Source organism: Ochotona curzoniae, unplaced genomic scaffold, assembly GCF_017591425.1.
Source record: "Ochotona curzoniae isolate NIBS_2020 unplaced genomic scaffold, NIBS_Ocur_1.0 patch82, whole genome shotgun sequence".
Classification (NCBI taxonomy): Eukaryota; Metazoa; Chordata; class Mammalia; order Lagomorpha; family Ochotonidae; genus Ochotona; species Ochotona curzoniae.
In genome coordinates, this window is record NW_024467064.1 from 219,270 (window position 1) to 238,754 (window position 19,485).

The 19,485-nt window shown below is 43.0% G+C and overlaps 1 protein-coding gene across 1 annotated transcript in view; it reads right to left on the minus strand.

The window, feature by feature from the left end:
* Positions 1-19,485, minus strand: part of LOC121168269 (ADAMTS-like protein 3) — a 306,621-nt gene that overhangs the window by 207,294 nt on the left and 79,842 nt on the right. Inside the window, exon 5 of the mRNA XM_040998189.1 lies at positions 7,031-7,158. Within this exon, the coding sequence (XP_040854123.1) occupies positions 7,031-7,158 (128 nt within the window). The remainder of the gene's footprint in view (positions 1-7,030; positions 7,159-19,485) is intronic.

Below are 19,485 nucleotides of genomic sequence, written 5' to 3' on the forward strand. Positions count from 1 at the left end.
CTCTGATGCTAAGCCCAATCCCTGGCATTTGGAGCATAGGAACATATGCACATCTGTGTATGTACATGTATATGTATATATAGACACAGATCAGGGTACTTCAAAAGGTTCATGGGCAATGGAATTCAGTATTAAGTTTGGGTGCAGAATTTTTAAACTCAGGCCCACGCAGGACCTTCAAAAAGTCTGTGGAAAGGGGCTGGTGTCATGGAATAGTCAGCAAAGCTACTGCCTGCAAAACCAGAATACCCTATGGACAGGGTTCATGACTCAGCTGCTTCATTTCCTACCAGGCTCCCTGCTGGTGGCCTGAGTGACGGTGCAGGTGCTTGGGCCCACGCCACCCAAGTGAGAGACAGCCAGATGCAGCTTCCGGTTCCTGGCTTTGGCCGAGCTCAACTTTGGCTACTGCAGCCATGTGTGGAGTGGACCAGGGTAAGCAAGTCTCCTGTCTCTGTCTCTCTGTTTCTGGGTGTGTAACCACTCTAATTCTGACTTTCAAATAAATAATCCTTCTAGAAGAAAAGTTTGTGATTATCTTACAATGTATTATAAATGGGTACAATGATCATTTTCCCATTCAATTATTATTTATAGCTGTTTACATTCCCACTAAACTTTTTGCTTTTCTCCTTGTTAAGCTCCTTACTCATAGAAACAGGAAACCTTTTCATGGTGATGTAAACTTAAAATATACCATCCCAAAAGCGAAGAAAAAAGAGGGAGAAGGAAGGAGAGAGGGTGAGGGAGGGAGGGTATATCATTATGCTGTTAAAACTGTAGCTACGAACGAAACTGAAAGTGTTAAAAAACACCCTAAATTATGAAAGTTTAAAAACAAACCCTAACATTTTAGAATTAAAAACTAAAATTTTAGAATTTAAAAAATTTAATTTAAAAAAACTTTTTCAAAAAAAAATCCCAATCTAATTTTAAAATTAAAATTTGAATTAAGAAAAAGTTTGTGGAAAATGCACACTATGAAAAGAACCACATTCTCTATTTTCCTGTGAACTTTCCAAAAGAGGCCTTATTTATTCAGATATTTCCTTACCTTCACTCTTCTAACTTTTTTTTTTAAAGATTTATTTTTATTATTTTTTTATTGGAAAGGCGGATATACAGAGAGGAAAGACAGAGAGGAAGATCTTCCGTCCGATGATTCACTCCCCAAGTGAGCACAACGGCCGATGCTATGCCGATCCGAAGCCAGGAGCCTCTTCGGGGTCTCCCACATGGGTGCAGGGTCCCAAAGCATTGGGTCGTCCTGGACTGCTTTCCCAGGCCACAGGCAGGGAGCTGGAAGGGATGCGGGGCTGCCGGGATTAGAACCGGTGCCCATATGGGATCCCGGGCGTGCAAGGCAAGGACCTTAACCACTTGCGCCACTGTGCCGGGCCCAACTCTTATAACTTTTTAAGTGGAAGTTTAGACCACTGAGTTGATTTCTGGATACAAAATTTTTGGATACTTATTTTATTGTTATTTTGTATCCTGCTTTATAATAGCCAGTAAGTTACACACGTTTTTGCTATGTTTTGGATTATTACTCTAGAAATCAAATGTGCATTCGTGACTAAGGAAAAGTTCACGTGATTTAGTTACTGTTATGGGCAATTCAAGAATTTGAAAACATTGTAACTCCATTCTCAAATTCTAGATCAGTTTCTTTTGTTAAAAATTCCAAGTAGTAGCAGGGGACAAATTGCTTCCTCGGACACGGGCATTCCCTGGCATGGGCACTACTGCTGCATCCCTGCTTCCTCTCCATGCCCACCCGGGAGCCAGCAGGTGGTGGCACAAGCACCTGGGTACCTGCCCTACATGTGGGAAACCCAGATTGAGTTCTAAGTTCCTGGTTTCAGCTTGACCCAGCCTCAGCTGCTGCGGGAGTAAGCCACTACATGGAGCTCTCTTTCCCTCCCTCCACCTTTACAAGATAACAGCAAATACATTAAAAAAAAATTTTTACTTATTTTTATTGCAAAGTCAGATACACAGAGAGGAGGAGAGACAGAGAGGAAGATCTTCCATCTGATGTTCACTCCCCAAGTGGCCGCAATGGTCAATGCTGCGCCAATCTGAAGCTAGGAGCCAGGAGCTTCTTCCAGGTCTCCCACGCGGGTGCAGGGTCCCAAGGCTTTGGGCCGTCCTCGACTGCTTTCCCAGGCCACAGGCAGGGAGTTGGGTGGGAAGTAGGGCAGCCAAGATTAGAACCAGTGCCCTTATGGGATCTCACGCATGCAAAGGGAGCACTTCAGCTGCTAGGCTACTGCACCGGGCCCAGATAAAAATTTTTTTAAACACCACAAATATGTAAGCTTCACAAAGTCTGATTGTGGTTGTTTTAAACAGCTCTTCACTGAACTTCACTTTTTCCTGCATGTTCTGTTCATCTTCCATGCAGCATCTTCCCCCTTTTCTGGAAGAACTTCCCGGAGCACTCCTGTTAACACTAGCCACCAGTCAAGAATTCTGTTGAGTTCTGTTTTTCTGAAAATGTCTTTATTTCACTTTCGCTTTGGAAGGGTATCTTGGCAGGGTGGGAAATTCTAGTGCAGTGGTGTTTTCTTTCAAGATGTAAACTTGTCATCGCATTGCCTTCTAACAAGAAATTGGTAGTCAGTCCTATTTTTCCAGCCCTCCCCCCCTTTTTTTTTGTGCCTTTGAAAATACTTGGGGTTTTAAAATTTTACTGTGATGTGTTTATTCCTGTTGATTCTGCTTCAAGTTTGCAGAATTTCTTGAACTTGGGGTTTGGTAGATTTGACAAACTTGGGGGTACATTTTCAGTTCTTATTTCTTCAAAAAGTGTTTCTTCCCTATCCTCCAGGGAAGAGAGACCACAAGAAGTCCCTGGCTCCTGGCTTCAGCCTGGTCCAGCGTGAGGCCATTGCAGCTTTTTGGGGAGTGAACCAACAGATGGAAAATCATTCAGTCTCTCTCTCTCTCTCTCTGTCTCTCTCTTTCTTATCCTCTATGTGACTCTGCCTTTGAAATAAATAAATATTTTTTAAAATAAAGCTTTTTTTTTTCCCAAAATAAAGATTCTGGGCCAGGGGCCATAGCCTAGTGGCAAAGGTCCTTGCCTTGCGTCCGCCAGGATCCTATACGGTTGCTGGTTTGTGTCCCAGCTGCTCCACTTCCCATCAGCTCCCTGCCTGTGGCCTGGGAAAGCAGTCAAGGACGGCCTTGGAACCCTGCACCCACATGGGAGACCTGGAGGAGATTCCTGGTTCCTGGCTCCTGGCTTTGGATCAGCGCAGCTCCAGCCGTTGTGGCAGTTTGGGGAATAAACCAGCTGACGAAAGATCTTCCTCTGTCTCTTCTTCTCACTGTATAGCTAACTTTCCAATAAAAATAAGTAATTTTTAAAAAGATTGATCGTAATCACTTTTGGACAAGTTGGTGATGACAGATTATGGTTGCATTTTGATTATTTTGTGTTTATTTGGTAAAAAGAAAGGAAAAGAGAAGAAAAGAAAAGGAAAGAAAATAAAAGAAAAGAAAAATACAAAAGAATCACCTCCAAATGTTCACTTCTGGAAATTTAGTAGTATTTGAGATTCAAAAGCCTGAGAACCCGGCTCTGCACCCTGGCCCACACCCACGGGTCCATTCTTCTCCAGCTGGTCTGACACTGTCCAGGCACAGAAGTTTCTTTGCATTTCCTCCTCCTGGTTCTTTTACACTCCGCTCTCACTGTCTAATTTCTTTTTTCATAATCATGTCTGTATGATAAAGAGTTTTATCCATCCCTTGACAAAGTTTTTAAATTTTGCTCATCTGACTCTTGTAGGCTGTTTGTCTCTCTAGATTTTGTAACAGTCAAAGAACCATGTGGGCAGGACCTGTGTTACCTGAATTTTAAACTTCTTTTTCAAAGCTTATTTATGTTTATCTGAAAGGCAGAATTGCATAGAGAGAAGCTGAGACAGAGAGAGAACATCTTCTGTCTGCTGGTTTACTGCCCAAGTGGCCACAACAGCTGCAGCTGAGACAATCTGAAGCCAGGCGCTTCTTGCCAGCATTTCCATGGGGGTGCAGGGTCCCAAGGCTTTGGACTGTCCTCCGCTGCTTTCTCAGGCCACAAACAGGGAACTGGCTCAGAAGTGGAGCAGCTGGGACACAAGCTGGTGCCCCAATGATATACTGGTACAAGCAAGTAAAGGATTAACCTGTGGAGCCACCACGCCAGCTCCTGAATTTTAAACTTCCTACCCACATAAGGTTATCAGAAGAGTCTGGAGCTGCAGACTCCTGGATACTGCCTTGTGAGCCCGCTTCTCGTGCCATGCCATCAAGCAAAAGAGGAGATGAGAATTTCAGTTTGCTAATTACAAAGTAGTTGAAACTTCAGGGACACCCTTGAAGAGGTTAATATCTGTCCCTTGCAACTGGAGGGCAGAGGACGCAACACCCACACTGTAATCCACATACAGGATGTGCAGGGACTGAGGGGTCAGCCACAGCAGCCCATGCAAGCCCAGCGGGTAAGATGCCACTCCCTGAACCGCAGCTATCTGCAGAGGAAGGCTTCCTGGGGACCAGAGGAGGGCCACAGGCAAGACAGACTCAGCGTGGGCTTGTCTGAGGAAGCTAACGGGGGTAGCCATTGAGGAGTCAGTGCACCTAAATGGGGAGAGCTGTCCACGAGTCTGGGGAAAGAGCAGTCTTTACATGCAAAGCATGGCAAACAGCACCAATCCAAGAGACCAGAGACCAGCACTCCCCCGGGCATTGGAGAGGGCAAAGACAGGGTTTCAGAAGGGAGATTCATACAAGCCGTCACCACAGGCAGGCAGCAGCCACTGCCAAACCAAGGAGCGCCAGCGTCCGTCTACTCAACACAATCAAGGAAGCTCAAGTGCAAGCTAGCTCCCCTGCCCAGGTGCACATCTCTCATCAGAAGCAGCCTGTACCTTCTGTAATAAGATCTTGTGATGTAATTCATTAATCAACCATCCATAAGAGGCTGATTGTTTATAATTACCTGAGATGGCCAATGTCCCTTTTATCACTGTTATTGGTACTGCCCATAAATAACAAAGATCTAATCCTCACCGTCCCTTCCTTAGGGCCCTGGGATACAAGAATGAACTCACAAGGAAGTGACAGAGAGTCTCCCACGTGCTTGGGAGACACCCCGGCAGCAGCATGATGGACTTGGGAAAATTCACGAAAGACACACATTGTGAGACTGGAAGGGAGAACAGAGGGGAGGGGAGGGAACTTGGGGGAGGGGAAGGGAGACCCCAGCGCCAACTAAACTGCATCAAAAAACAATAACAATAATTAAAAAAAAAAACCAATGATAATAAAAAAAAGCAGCAGCAGAGTCCAGTTAGGAAAGAGGAGACAGGGGCCTGACATTGTGGCATAGCAGGAGTAAACTGCTATCTGCAATGCCTGCATCCCGTGCTGGAGCAGCAGGGCAAACCCCGGCTGCTCCATTTCCAATCCGTCTCTCTGTTCATGACCCAGAAGCGGCAGCAGAGTCCTTGCCCCACACGCAAGGGAAACCAGAATGACTCATTGATCAGCCTGACTTGCGCTGGGCCCAGTCCCAGCTGCTGCAGCCATGCAGGGAACGACCCGCTGGATAGAAAAATTCTCTTTCTCACCGCCTCTCATTCTTTCTGTTGCTCTGCTTTTCAAATAAATAAATTCCTTTCTTTTTTTTTTTCTAGAAGGTAAAAATTTTTGGTGGGATTTTAAACTGTCACATAAAGAATCATCTCAAATTTTCCCAGGAGACATGATAAATATAGGCTTACTGCAAATTCATTTTATAAATAATCTTACATTATATTAAATTTTAAAAAGATTTATTTATTTTTCATTGGAAAATCAGATATACAGAGTGAAAAGACAGACAAGAAGATCTTCTGTCCGATGATTCACTCCCCAAGTGAACACAACGGTCGGAGCTGCGCCAATCCGAAGCCAGGAGCCTCTTCCAGGTCTCCCACACGGGTTCAGGATTCCAAGGCCCTGGGCCATTCCCGACTGCTTTCCCAGACCACAAGCAGTGAGCTGGATGGGAAGTGGGGCTGCTGGGATTAGAACCACCACCCATATGGGATCCTGGGTGCATTGAAAGTGAGGACTTCAGCCACTAGGCTACCACGCCTGGTCCATTATATTCAATTTTATTTGATACAATTAATCTAAGATAGGTCAACAGAATTTGCACTACCTTTTTAAAAAGATTTATCTATTTATTTATTCAAAAAACAGAGTGACAAAGAAATACACCAAGAGTGGTAGAGGATGGGGAGACAGAAATGTTTTCCATCCAATGGTTCATTCTCCAAGTGGCCACGAAAATCAAGTCTGGGTCAGGCTGAAACCAGAAGCCAGGAACTCCACCCAGGTCTCCTGTATGCAGCAGGATCCAAGCACTGGGCTCATTGTCTTCTGCCTTCTCAGGTGCATCACTAGTGAGTTGGAGCTAAAGGAGAGCATGCAGGACTCCAACCATTGCTCCAACACAGGATGGAGTCATTTCAAGTCAAGGCTTAATCCGCTTTACCAAGACCCCTGTTCCTTGCATTGCCTCCTTACTCATTAGAATTTTCCTAAGTGAATCAGTGGTAAGACCACAGTCACTCCAAGACAAGATCCAGCAGGCTTGACATCTGGCCCTGCCACTTGACAACTCCGTATCAGTGACTTTCTATGCCAGACTTTCCCTCCTCCTCAAAGTCAAAGTTTCTGGTATCTTTCTCCCACGAGCTGGCGACGAGATCCAGTCACACCATGGAGAAGGGGACAATCACTATTTAAAGGTGGTAATTTGAGGTGGATTACTGTTTAGACGTAGCAAGTGTTAAGCCACTATCCCAGCACAGAGAGACTTCAAAAAGTTTACCGAATATGATGAACTTTTTTTTAAATTCATGCCTATTTTTTTTTTTTTTTAGAATATGCACTTTCCATGAACTCTGTGAAGACCCTTGTCACACGTGCCCTTCCTGCCCGACTCTTCCCACGTGCAGGAGCCCAGGGCCATCGGGACACCACTGACCTGCCTGTCAAACACCGTCGCAGGGAGTACGAGGCCCCTCCTCCACAGGTCCGGGAGCAGTCACTCCAGTCGCCCCACGCGTCCCAGTTGCCATCTTTGTCTTCTTCCGAATGAGCGTTTCTTGAGGTCTAAATATGAAAAAACAAACAATGAGCTATGGATAAGTGTGGTGGCATGATGTGTGATGTTGTTTTCCGGTTGTGTCAAAGTCTTTTAGCTCTAAAGAGAGTCATCCTGAACGAGAAAATCCCATAGACGTGCTGTAAACACTGCACTGAGAGTTAACGACATGGCAGCGTACACTTCCGGATTTGTTAGAAGCAGTCATTGGTGTTGTGGCACAGCGTATTAAGCCGCTGCAGGAAGTGCTGCTGCCAACACCCTACATCAAAGCACTGATCTAGCTTCCTGCTAAGATTCCTAAAAGCACTAAATAATCTAAGAGTCTGGGCCCCTGATTCCCACGTGGGAGTTCCAAACAGAAATCCATGTTTAGCTTGGCCCTGATTTGGATGTTATGATCTTTTGAGAATTGAACCAGTGGGTGGATGAGCTCTCTGTCTCTCTCTGTCACTCCACCTTACAACTAAATAAATAAGTCACTTTTAAAATTTTTAAGAGTATATTTTATGTGTTTCTTTTCCCTCTAAGCTTTGAACAAACTGCTAATGAAGGGAAATTGCTTCAATCAAAAGGGAAGTATTTCCAGCAAGATCCGAAACCAGACCACTACATCCACTCTCACCACCGTTGTCCAGTGTACTGACAACACACTGAACAGAGCCATAAAACAAGAAAAAGAAACCAAATGGATATAACTTTGAAAACAGGAAGCAAATTATCCATTTGCATGACATGGTCCCATATCCAGGAACCAAAAGCCTTTGAATAAACCTACCCAAGGATGTGAAGGATCACTACAATGAAAATGACTAAATATCAATAAAAGATATAGACTGTGCCAAGAAATGGAAAAAAGCTTGCATATTCACAGACGGGAAGAACTAACAAAATGAAAATATCCATACTGCCCAAAGCGATTTACAAATTGAATGTAATCCCAATCAAAGTTACAAGAACATCCATCTTCTTATTTTTCAGGAACAAGAAGAGATCCTAAAACTCATATGAAAACACAAGAGATCCCCAAATACCTAATGCAGTTTTAACAATAAAACGTAGAAGCATCAAAAAGCAGATCTCAAGATACACCACAGGGTAGTTACAACAGGCTGATATGTGTACAAAAATTGACATATGGGCCAATGTAAAAGAATAGGAATCCTAGAAACTAAACCATTCATCTAGAAACAATTAATCCTTGACAAAAGTGCTAAATTCACTCCCTGGAGAAAGGACCATCTCCTTAACAAATGGCATTGGGAAAACTGGGTCTCCTCATGGCAGAAGTATGAAACAAGAGCCCTACCTTATACCTCATACAAAAATCAACCAAAAATAGATCAAGGGTCTAAATCCAGACTCTGACAACATCTAATTACGAAAAGGAAAAACATGGGAAATGCTGCAAAACTGGCAGAGACTTCTTGGGAAAGACCCCAGAAGCACAGGAAATAAAAGCAAACGTGGACAAATGGAATTATACCCAGCTACAAAGTTTCTGCACAACAAAGGGGGAACACTCAACAAAGTGAAGAGAAACCCAAAAGACTGGGAGAAGATCATTGCAAACTGTGCATCCGACGAAGGATTAAAACCCAATGCATATAAGAAGTTCAAGAAAGGCACCAAATAAAAGCAAACAACCCAGTTAAGAAATGGGCAAACTAAATAGTCAACAGATGCATGGAAAGATGTTCAGGATCATCTAACCACCAGGAAAATGCAGATAAAAATCACAGTGAGGTTTCCCTTCTCCCCAGTTAGAATGCCTGTCATTCCAAAATCCAAACAAAGCAAATGCTGGTGAAAACACAGAGGACAAGGTAGCCGAACACACCATGCATGGGAGTCTAAACTGGCACACTATATAGATTCCTCAAAATCTGGAAACACATCTATCACATAACCCAGCCATCCCACTCTTGGAATTGACATAAAGGAAATCAAATCAGCATGTGAAAGAGGTAGCTGTACTCCCATGTTTACAGCAGCTCAGCTGACATAGCTAAGACCCAACCTAGGTGTCCATCAACTGAGGCCTGGATTAAGAAAATATGATTTATATACAAGAGGCAATACAAAAGCCTCACACACACACACACACACACAAAGTGATATCAGGCCCCTCGTGATAACCTACTGGTTAAATCCTTGCCTTACCCACTCCGGGATCCCATATGGGTGCCAGTTCATTTCCTGACTGTTCCATTTTCCATCTAGCTCCCTGCTTGTGGCCTGGGAGGGACCCTGCACCTGCGTGCGAGACCCGAAAGACACTCCTGGCTCCTGGCTTCTGGTTGGCTCAGCTCTGGCTGTTGCAGCCACTTGGAGAGTGAACCAGCAGATGGGAAGATCTTTGTCTGCATCTCCTTCTCTCTGTATGGCTGCCTTTCTAATAAAAAATATAATAAATCTTAAGGAAAAAGAGAAGTGAAACCGTGCCTTTTGCAACAAAATGGATGCAACTAAAGACCATTAAGATTAGCGAAATAAGCCAGATCCCAAAATAAAAAATACCTTAAGTTTTCTCTCATTTGTGGTAGTTCCTATATAAAAACAAAACGAAACACCCTAAATATGTAAAAGTGAAACTGACATTACGTGACTTGATTATCAGTTATAGGCCTTGCCTACATTACTATTTGCTGAACACTATTTCTAGCAGAGTATTAAGCCTGTGAATATAAACTGAAAATTTGCCATAACAAACTTTTTTTAAAGGAAAAAGGAGGAAGGAAGGTAGTCTTCCTTGTGTTTGTAGAATTCCATCTTCTTTCATATTTTTTATTTATATAATGTAAAAATCGTACACAGATTTAATATTTTTCCACTCCCCTACCTGCCATCCATGCTCCCATGTTCTGTTATTCCTCCATTGTTTTTTTTCTTTCAAGTTTTATAATGACATACTTTCAGTTTGTTTTATTTTTTAAAGATTTATTTACTTCTATTGGAAAGGCAGATCAGATTTATGGAGAGGACAGAGAGAAAGATCTTCCATCTGTTTGCTCACTCCCAAATGGCCAGAATGACCATAGCTGAGCCAATCCAAAGCCTAGAACCAGGAGATTCTTCCAGGTCTCCTACGTGGGTGCAGCGTCCCAAGGTTTTGGATTTTCTCTACTGCTTTCCCAGGACACAGGCAGGGAGTTGGATGGGAAGTGGAGCAGTCGGGACACAAACCAGTGCCCATATGGGATCCATGCACAAGCAAGGTGAGGATTTAACCACTGAGCCATTTCACTGGGCCCTCAGTTCATCTTATAATCACAAGCTTAATCCTTCAATAAATAAGAAATTCAACAAGAAGCAACTTAGAAATTCATGCAATCTATTCTCTTTATATTAAGAAAAATATCTTTTAAAAAGATATTGAATTGTCATTATGATAAGCAATCAGATGTTTGAAAGAAAAATTTAAGACAAAACAAGATTACTTAAAAGCTATTAGAATTCATATGAGAGTTTAGCAAAATTGCAGGAAATATAATCAACACACACTCACACACACACTATCAATAGTATTTGTCTACACAAACAATGTGATAGTAGAGAGAACTTTTAAGATCAGTCCCAATCAAAATCACCACAAAAAAAAAACCCTTGGCATAAATTTAATCAAAAACATGAAAGATTATAAAATTATGAAATATTAAGGAGAGAAATAGAACAAGGTACCAAGAAATGGAAAAATTCTCCATGTTCATGGGTAGAAAGAATTAATAGCATTAGAATGTTCATAATACGTAGAGCAATTTAGATTCAATGTCCTCCCAATCAATATGCCAAGAACATTCTTTTCAGTTCTAAAAAAAAAAAATGATCCTAGAATTTATATGGCTATAGCAGACTCCCTCCCTCCCCCAAACATAATTAGATGTTGTCAATCATGATCAGTGAAAACAAAGCCGGAGGCATCACAATAACAGATCTCAAGACCTACTGCCAGGCCTGGCACAAAAACAGATTTGTGGACCAAAGGAACAAATCAGAAACCCCAGAAATTAATCCATATATCTATAAACAATAATTTTTGATAAATGAGCTAAAATCGCTCCCTAGAGAAAGGACAGTCTCTTCAACAAACAGTGTTGGGAAAACTGAATCTAAATGCAGAAGCCTGAAACAATCCTACCTCTTAATCCTATACAAAAACCAATTCACCTATCATATGACCAACTCCAAGTGAACCAAGGATATTATCAAGGATCTAAATACCTCAAATCACTAAAAGGGAAACACATAAGATATCTGCATGGGAAAAAAAAAAACATCTTAGAAAAGAATCCAGATGCACAGGCAACAAGCAGAAGTGGGTCAGTGGCATTCCATCAGATGAAGTCAACCATCCACAAAGTGAGGAGACAACCAACAGAATGGGGGAAATACTAGCAAACTGTGCCATCTGAAAAAGGATTAATATCGACAACCTAAGAACCTCAAGAAATTCAACATTCAGTTAAGAAATGAGGAAAGGCAGTGCTAGACGTTTTCCAAAGAAGAGAATACAAATGGCCAAGCAGCCATCAGGAAAACACAAGTAGGAACAACAATGAGATCTCACCTCATCCCAAATACAACATGTATCTGTTAACTGTTAAAACACGATCACAACACATGCTGGCAAGGATATAGAGGAAAAGGTACCCGACCACACTGTCCGTAGAAATATAAACTGGCACACCACCACCACAGAAAACAGTATACAGAGTCCTCAGAACATTAAAAACAGATCTGCCATACAACCCAGCCATCCCCACCACTAAGAAATTATCCTGGGAAAATGAACTCAGTATATAAAAGTTATCTTTATCCTGTGATCAAAGCAGATCAGTTCACAATTGCTAAGACAGTGAACCAACCTAGAGGTCCACCAACTAATGACTTGGATAAAGAAAATGTGGTATATTTACACTATGGAATATCAGTCAGGCATAAAAAGAGTAAGGTCTTGTCTTCTGGAAAAAAAAAGGATGCAATTGGAACTAGTTGGATTTGGCTTATTAGTAAAATGATGAGTTTCATATGTTTTCTCTGATTTGTGGTAGCTAACATATAGAATGCAAAATAAACCCTGAATGCATAAGACTAAAGTAACATCTTATGATTTGATTATCATTTGTAGTCCTTGTAGTCCTTGTATTGTGAAACTTTGGTCTTTATACTTTTGACTTCCTAGATTCAGTGGAGTATTAAGCATATTTATAAAGTAAATGAAAATATGCTGTGGCAAAAAGAAAGATGAGAAATGAAGGAGGAGGAGGGATGGTGGGAACAATGGACAATCAATATATATATATATATATATATATATATATATATATATATACACACACACAAACAAGCAAACAAACAAACCCAAATTCTCTTGACATACAGCAAAGTTCAAGTCAGACAGAATTCGGTCAGTAAGTTCTAGGATGGAGAACAGCAGGTTTGTGAAGGAAATCAGAAGATCAATAAACTGCAGCCCGTAGAAGGAACAGTCAAAAATGAAATGAAGAAACAATGACTAAATGGAAAGAGATTTTTTTTCCCCAGTAATTTCCAGGCAGGTCTCGCCGGTCAACAGGTCTGATGGCCCTTTGCCAAGTCTCCTTCTTATAACACAGTAAGCAGCCCTACTGGAGGAAACTTCTCAGTAACAGTCAGGTGAAAGGGAAGGACAAATATCTGGTGACTGATCAAATCTGTCATCAGCAATAGGGGCTAATTAAACCCATACTATTTACTGTTCTAATTAGACCCCTGCTCAGTTCAATTTTCTACCCTAAATGTCTCGTACTATAACTGTCTTCTGTCACTACCATAATATAAAATATAAAGTTTTAATTCATAAAAAATACAATGAACAGTTTAATACATGCATCTGGACTTTCAGGTTGGGTAAGTACAAATCATTTAGGTAAATGTTTAAAATATACACAGCTGAATCTGATTTTTCATTCTGTCATTCGATATACTGATGGGTTGAATGTGCAAAGTCGAAAAACATCATCATATATATTATAAAACCATAGTTGAGAGTTCTCTACAATATTGCTTTAATTTGTTTTTATTCCTACTATCCCATCTGTTTAGTTTGTAGTTAGAATCAGGTTTCTTTCCATAACTTCTCCACCTTTACTTACTAAAGGAAAAAAAAAAGATTCAAAACTCGGCATGTTATAAAAATGCAAGCGTCAGGCTTCCGTGCTTGGATCAGCATCTCCACAAGGGATCCTCCAGTCTTTCTCCTCTCCTTGGCCAGGAAGATGTTAGCATTTGTTTTGAAATCCTGATGCTGTATCCTCTCAGCCAGCCCTCCAACCCTTTTCATGTGCACGCTTTTCTCCAAAGAACAGCTATGAGATCCCTGATGTCTATCTATCCAGTTCTCATCTCTGGCCTTCGACTCTCGCAGCCTGATGACAGCACAAACACTCACAATGACTCTGCCGAAACAGAATGAAGTGCCTGCAGGGCCATTTCTGAAAATACATGTGTGCATCCTCTTCCTGCTTGCAAAACATTGCTCTGCTTCCTGACACTTCCATCCCTCTACAGCAATAGCGAGTCAAGTTGCCCGCTCTTCTATAGAAGAGATTCTCTCCTGCTTTTTCGAAGTCTCCAAGAAGTGGCTGACATTTCCAGTGTTTCCTAGTCTCCTACCTCCTCCATAACAATGCCTTTTTTGCACACATTCAAAGTGTGTGCTTTAAAATTTTTTGAGAGAAATTGGCGGAGGGCAGGTAGAGGGCTCCCACTCAACTGTTTGCACTCAAAATGTCCATGTCTGGGGCTGGGAGGGGGCCCAAGGCTAGGAACCAGAACTCAGCTCATGTCTCTGGCTGGTTGGCAAGACCCCAAGCACTTGAGCCATCACCACTTCTTTCCAGCATCTGTGTTTGGAGGAAGCTAGAGCCAGCAGCTAGAATTCAACCCCAGGCAATCCTACATAGGATGCAGGTACCTTTTTTAACAGCATCCTAACTACTAGGCCACACGCCTGCTCCAGTTTGCATGTGTTTAAAATGGAGTATGCATGATACGGCATTCTACCTGAGAACAACACAGGTACCATATCATCCCTGTGACTGTGGGAAACCTGAGCTACTGCCCCTCTTTTTCTGCACGTCTCCCTGCACCTTATCGTCCTTCCTTCCTTTCTCAGCCACAGCTTTTATTGGAACACATTATGAGTTAGCATCACAGTATTCTTGAAAGCTATTTGACTCAGGGTGAGTTACTTAACCTTTCTAAAACTCAACTACAGAACAGAGATGACAAACCATATCCAAGTGGGGTTTCACTATAAATTAAATCACACACCGTCTCAATATACATATCTGGTGAAGGTCTCAGTGTGAAGCAATCATTGTTCTTCAAAATGCTTTTTTCAAGACACGAAAGGCAGAGCCAGTTAGCTCCCATTTAAACTCAGCATTAGTCATCACTGGTTTTCTACTGTTGGTTTTGGCTCAGGGTACCTGCCTGCTGAGATCTGTCTAAACCCTGATCCTGTCATCCCATCTGTGAGCCATTTTGCAGCCACTGATAAACACACTGGATGAAGTTCCTTAATCTTGCAAAATGCCACCGATGCATAGTTCTACTTTTCTAAAGCATTAGCCCGTAATATCAAGCAAGCAACCAATTAGTCCAACTCATCTGTGAACATAGCTTCATGTTACACTACAAATATGGATTAAGACCATTCACCTTCAAAAATGCCAGGAGGCAGGAAAAATCATGGGGAGGGAAAGAAATAAGGTTAGGAGGATGTGGATTGGGCAGAGTGGAGTTGATATTCATGGGCTGCATTGAGATGCAATTGAGCCTCCTATGGGAACAGAGATAGACAGCTCTACACTGGCCAGCCCCAACCCTTGAATGGGTGACAATAAACTACACCTGATTGGTCCCAGCTCCATTTTGTATCTATGAGATGGACACAACCATTCCCAATTCCCCTACTTTTCAAACCTCTTTAACCAGTATTTGGTTAGGATATAAATCCCATATTATGACGACTTTATACAGTTGCTCTCTGAATCCATTTCAAGACCGAGTCAACCAAACTCATACCTCCTTGTGACCCTGCCAACACAGAGGGAGAGACATGGAGAGCTTTGCCTGCAGTGAAATGGCTCCTTTTTTTCCCCCAAAGGAGTGACCATTGCCTGCCAGGACTTCCCCTACATTCTCTCACCAAGCTCAGGAGATGGGTGTAACCATTCTGCCTTTGATAGGTGAAGAGCTTTTGCAGCTTCCAGAACCATGTGTGTTCACAGGCAATCAGGGCAGGAAGCAGAACAGGGGCTGGGCAGAACTCCCTTCTGTTTTACCCTAGACAACTGTTTTCTCCAGCAATGCTGTGCTTCCCTTCCCAACCAGGAATCCAGTCAAGTACAGCAGCACAGCTATCATCACTCACAGTGAGCATTTGGCGTCTTGGATCACACACATCTGCTGCTATGATCCATTTGACCACAACATTCTTCCCATATCTCAATGAACTGCTTCACTCCCACCGCCCCCTCTATATTACAGGCACAGCCACATTTCTGTTTTTCAAATGTATTTCATTTTATCTAGGTTACTTCATAAGGGATATCCATTCCAGTTCAGCGTTCGTGGATTCAAAATGCATTTTCCGTGGCTGTTGTGCTGGCTCAGCAAACTAATCCTCCACCTACACATCTCATATGGGCACTGGTTCGTGTCCTGGCTGCTCCACTTCCCATCCAGCTCTCTGCTTACAGTCTGAGAAATCAGCAGAGGATGGCCCAAGTCCTTAGACCAGTGTACCCATGTAGGAGGCTGGGAAGAAACTCTTGGCTTCTGATCAGCTTGTCTCCAGCCATTGTGGCCATTTGGGGAGTGAATATCTTTCCTTCTCCTCTCTGTAAATCTGCCTTACAAGTAATAATAAATAAATCTTCAAAATGTGTTTGCTCCTCTTCTCACACAGACAAAAGACTTGCTAAATCCAAGGCTTAGGGCTCCATGCCCTGGGAGGACAAGAGTGGCTCCAATCCAGCCCTAAAGGAGCTCACAAGCCAGGGAGCAGCAGATGAAAAAGATAGAGAAACACAGCGAAGCAGTGCCACCCTTTAATTGAGTAATTAATTAACTAATTATTTTTTTGGAAATATGGAGTGACAGAGAGAAAGGGAACCATAGAATCAGAGAAACATATGTTTCCTCCACCAGTTCTCTCCCCGCAACATTTGCAACACCCAGGGCTGGGTGAGCCAAGCCAAAGCCAGGAGCCAGGATTCCATTGTCTCCCATGAAGGAGGCAGGAACCCAAGAACGTGAGCCAACTTCGGTTGCCTTCCTGGTGCACGAGCAGGAAGCTGGACCGCAAACAGGAGAGATCAATCCCAGGCATTCCAGGATGTGAGCATCCCAAGTGGGACTTAACCCAGGAGTCACAACACCTGCCCCAGGTGTCAACTTGTAATTGTCAAGAGCAGTAGATACAAAGGACACAGAGTGAGGACACCTTGGGGTCAAGCAACTCAAGTCCTTGTGAGGACAGCTGGCACAGAGAACACCCCAGATCTCGGGACCACAGACAGAACCCCACGTCATATCACCTGCTCCCACTGGAATGGCTGTTTTGAGCTCATCTCTGTTTTCCCATGTGGTGAAATTATACAAACACAATTTTCACTATCTTCTTTCTTGCTTACCTCTATTTGCTAATATTGCATGCCAAACATATAGACTGTATATTGTAAAACTAACCCAAGAAAAGTCTTTGTGTCTTAAAAGGAAAACAAGACAGGGAAACCTAGGAAAACATATCTCAAGAAGCAAGACTGCATTTGTATTGCTTGGTTCAAACTAGCAGAGTTAAAGATCGCTCAGGAAATTGTGTTTTCCTAAGTAAAGCTGTAGTTAGGGAATTTTTTTTGGATGAATAACTGAAAAAAGAAAAAAAAGAGAAAAAAGCTATGGTTTACTCATTATATAACAAGACTAGTTAAAGCCACAAATACAGTGGGAGTAAGCATGCTGTCAATCTCATAAAGTCTTGAGCATTATTTGCCTTTCTTGGAACACTACGCATAAATCAACTCATAAAAGTTCTCCTGACAAGTTCTTAAATCCATGACTTATAATGAATGGCACAGTTCTACCAGTGTTGCTAAAATGTTAGTAATGAAACACAGATTTCACCTACAAGGTCACTTATTGGAAATGCCATATTAACAGCTTCATATTAAAAATAACCCAAAAGAAAATGAGTTCCACTGGGACATTACTTCCCAGACATCAAATAAATGTTCATTCCAGTGTGACCACAAAGGTTATTTAAGGAGATCTCCAACAACTCAGATTCCATGAATAGTAAATACATTCTTTCAGGTTAATACCACCTTAAGGTCTTTAACAGCAACAACAAAAGGTTTAAATATGAGTTGGGTAAATGACATAAAAATGTCACTTCAGTTGTCACTCAGATTCATCAATTTGGTTCCCCTGGGATCTATGAAGCATCACTCAATCTAAAGCTGTGTGCTAAGTGGGTACTTCACAGAGGACCCAGACATCCCTGGCACCCTTTGTATCCTTCTCCAGCCCACTCTATGCACCTATGAGAAACACATGTAGCCTAAGCGCTTCTTCTAAGTAATTATTTTTAAAGATTTATTTATTTATTCAAAAGACAGGATTACATAGGTGTGTTGGGTGGTGGGGAGGATGGTTAAGAGGAGACAGAGAAAGAGAGAGGGAAAAGCTACCTTCCATTTGTTGGTTCATTACCATGGCCAGGGCTGGGCCAGACCAAACCCAGGAACCTGGAACTACATCTGGATTTTCCCACGTGGGTGCAGCAGCCCAGGCACTTGGTCCATCTTCTGTTGCATTCCCAGGTGCATTGGCAGGGAGCTGAAGAGGAAGTGGAGAAGCTGGGACACTTACCAGGAGCGCACGTGGGATGCCAGCAAGGGTTTAACCTACAAGGGTCCTTTAATTCACAATTTCTTTGAAACACAAAGAGACAGTGAGATCTTCTATTCGCTGGTTTATTCCCCAAATTACATGACATCCAGGATCCTAGAACTCTGTCCAGGTCTTTAACATAAGTCACAGACTGCCCAAGTGCTTGAGCCTCATCTGCTGCCTCCTGGGGTGTGCATCAGCAGGAAACAGGATCAGAAGCAGAGGAGTCAGATCCGAATCAGCCACTCTGATTTGGGATACCCTCATCCCAAGCAGTGTGTCAACTCCTGTGCTAAATGCCCAGCCTGTACCTCATGCTCTGGATCCTGAAAATCCATGGACTTGAGCACTTGCTCAACATCTCCCTTCTTGGTGTGTTCCCAGCTGTTTTACCACCTTGAAAACTCTTTGTTAATTCCTCAGGACACTTTTCAGGTCCTGCCCTGAGTTCATCTCCAGCTGCTTTTCTCCTGGCTTCTGCTCTCCTACTCATCTGCTCACCCCTCTCCCCATGCTCCCCAGAACACCGCATTCCTCCTTATTCCTAATCACAAACACATCGGCCAGTTCCTGCTTGAGAAACAATTTCAACACACACTATTAGGTAAGGTGAGAGCACTGGTGCCACCCCCTCAAGGCTGGAATGTGTCCCCCAACTCCAGCCGGCCCTGCCTGTTAGATGAGGCATGCGCAGGCAGGACCTTATGCCCAGCACTGAGAGGAGCTATGGCTTAGGTCAAGAATCACAGCCCACAGCACATTGCAACCCACAGAGAGCTGGAGAAATACACAGACGTCTCTCTCCTTCTTTCTAATCCCCAGCAGTGTTCATCACTGGCTGAACCCATGAGGACCACTGATGCTGTGCAAAGGGGCCAGCCGCCTGGGTGTGCAGTACAGAGTGGAGATAGTATCGGCAGGGCAAGGACAGCTCCCAGCCTGGTAACTTGCTGACTCCTGGGTTCATGCGGAACAAAGCAGTGACTTCACGAACACATCAGCCAATTCCTGCTTGAGAAACAATTTCAACACACACTATTAGTTAAGGTGGGAGCACTGGTGAACAGACTGCATTTTAGAAAATCTATTCTGCTTGGAGTGTTGGGGAGGAATGAGATAACAGGGCCTCCCATCAGGCAACAGAATTGGAAGAGGAGGGGACCAGAGACCAGATGAGCTATTACAAGCATCTGGAAAAGGAGGGATAGCGATGCTTCACTTGAAGGCGTTAGAATCTGCACGCAGAACCTGGTAGCTGAGCAGATGCAGGGACATAGGAGGTGAGGATGGCTCTTAGGTTTCTGCAGAAGGTCCATGGAGAAGTGGGCATCTAACTAAGCAGCACGGGGACACTGCATCCTAGCTTCCGGACAGTGTGCACTTCGGGAGGCAGT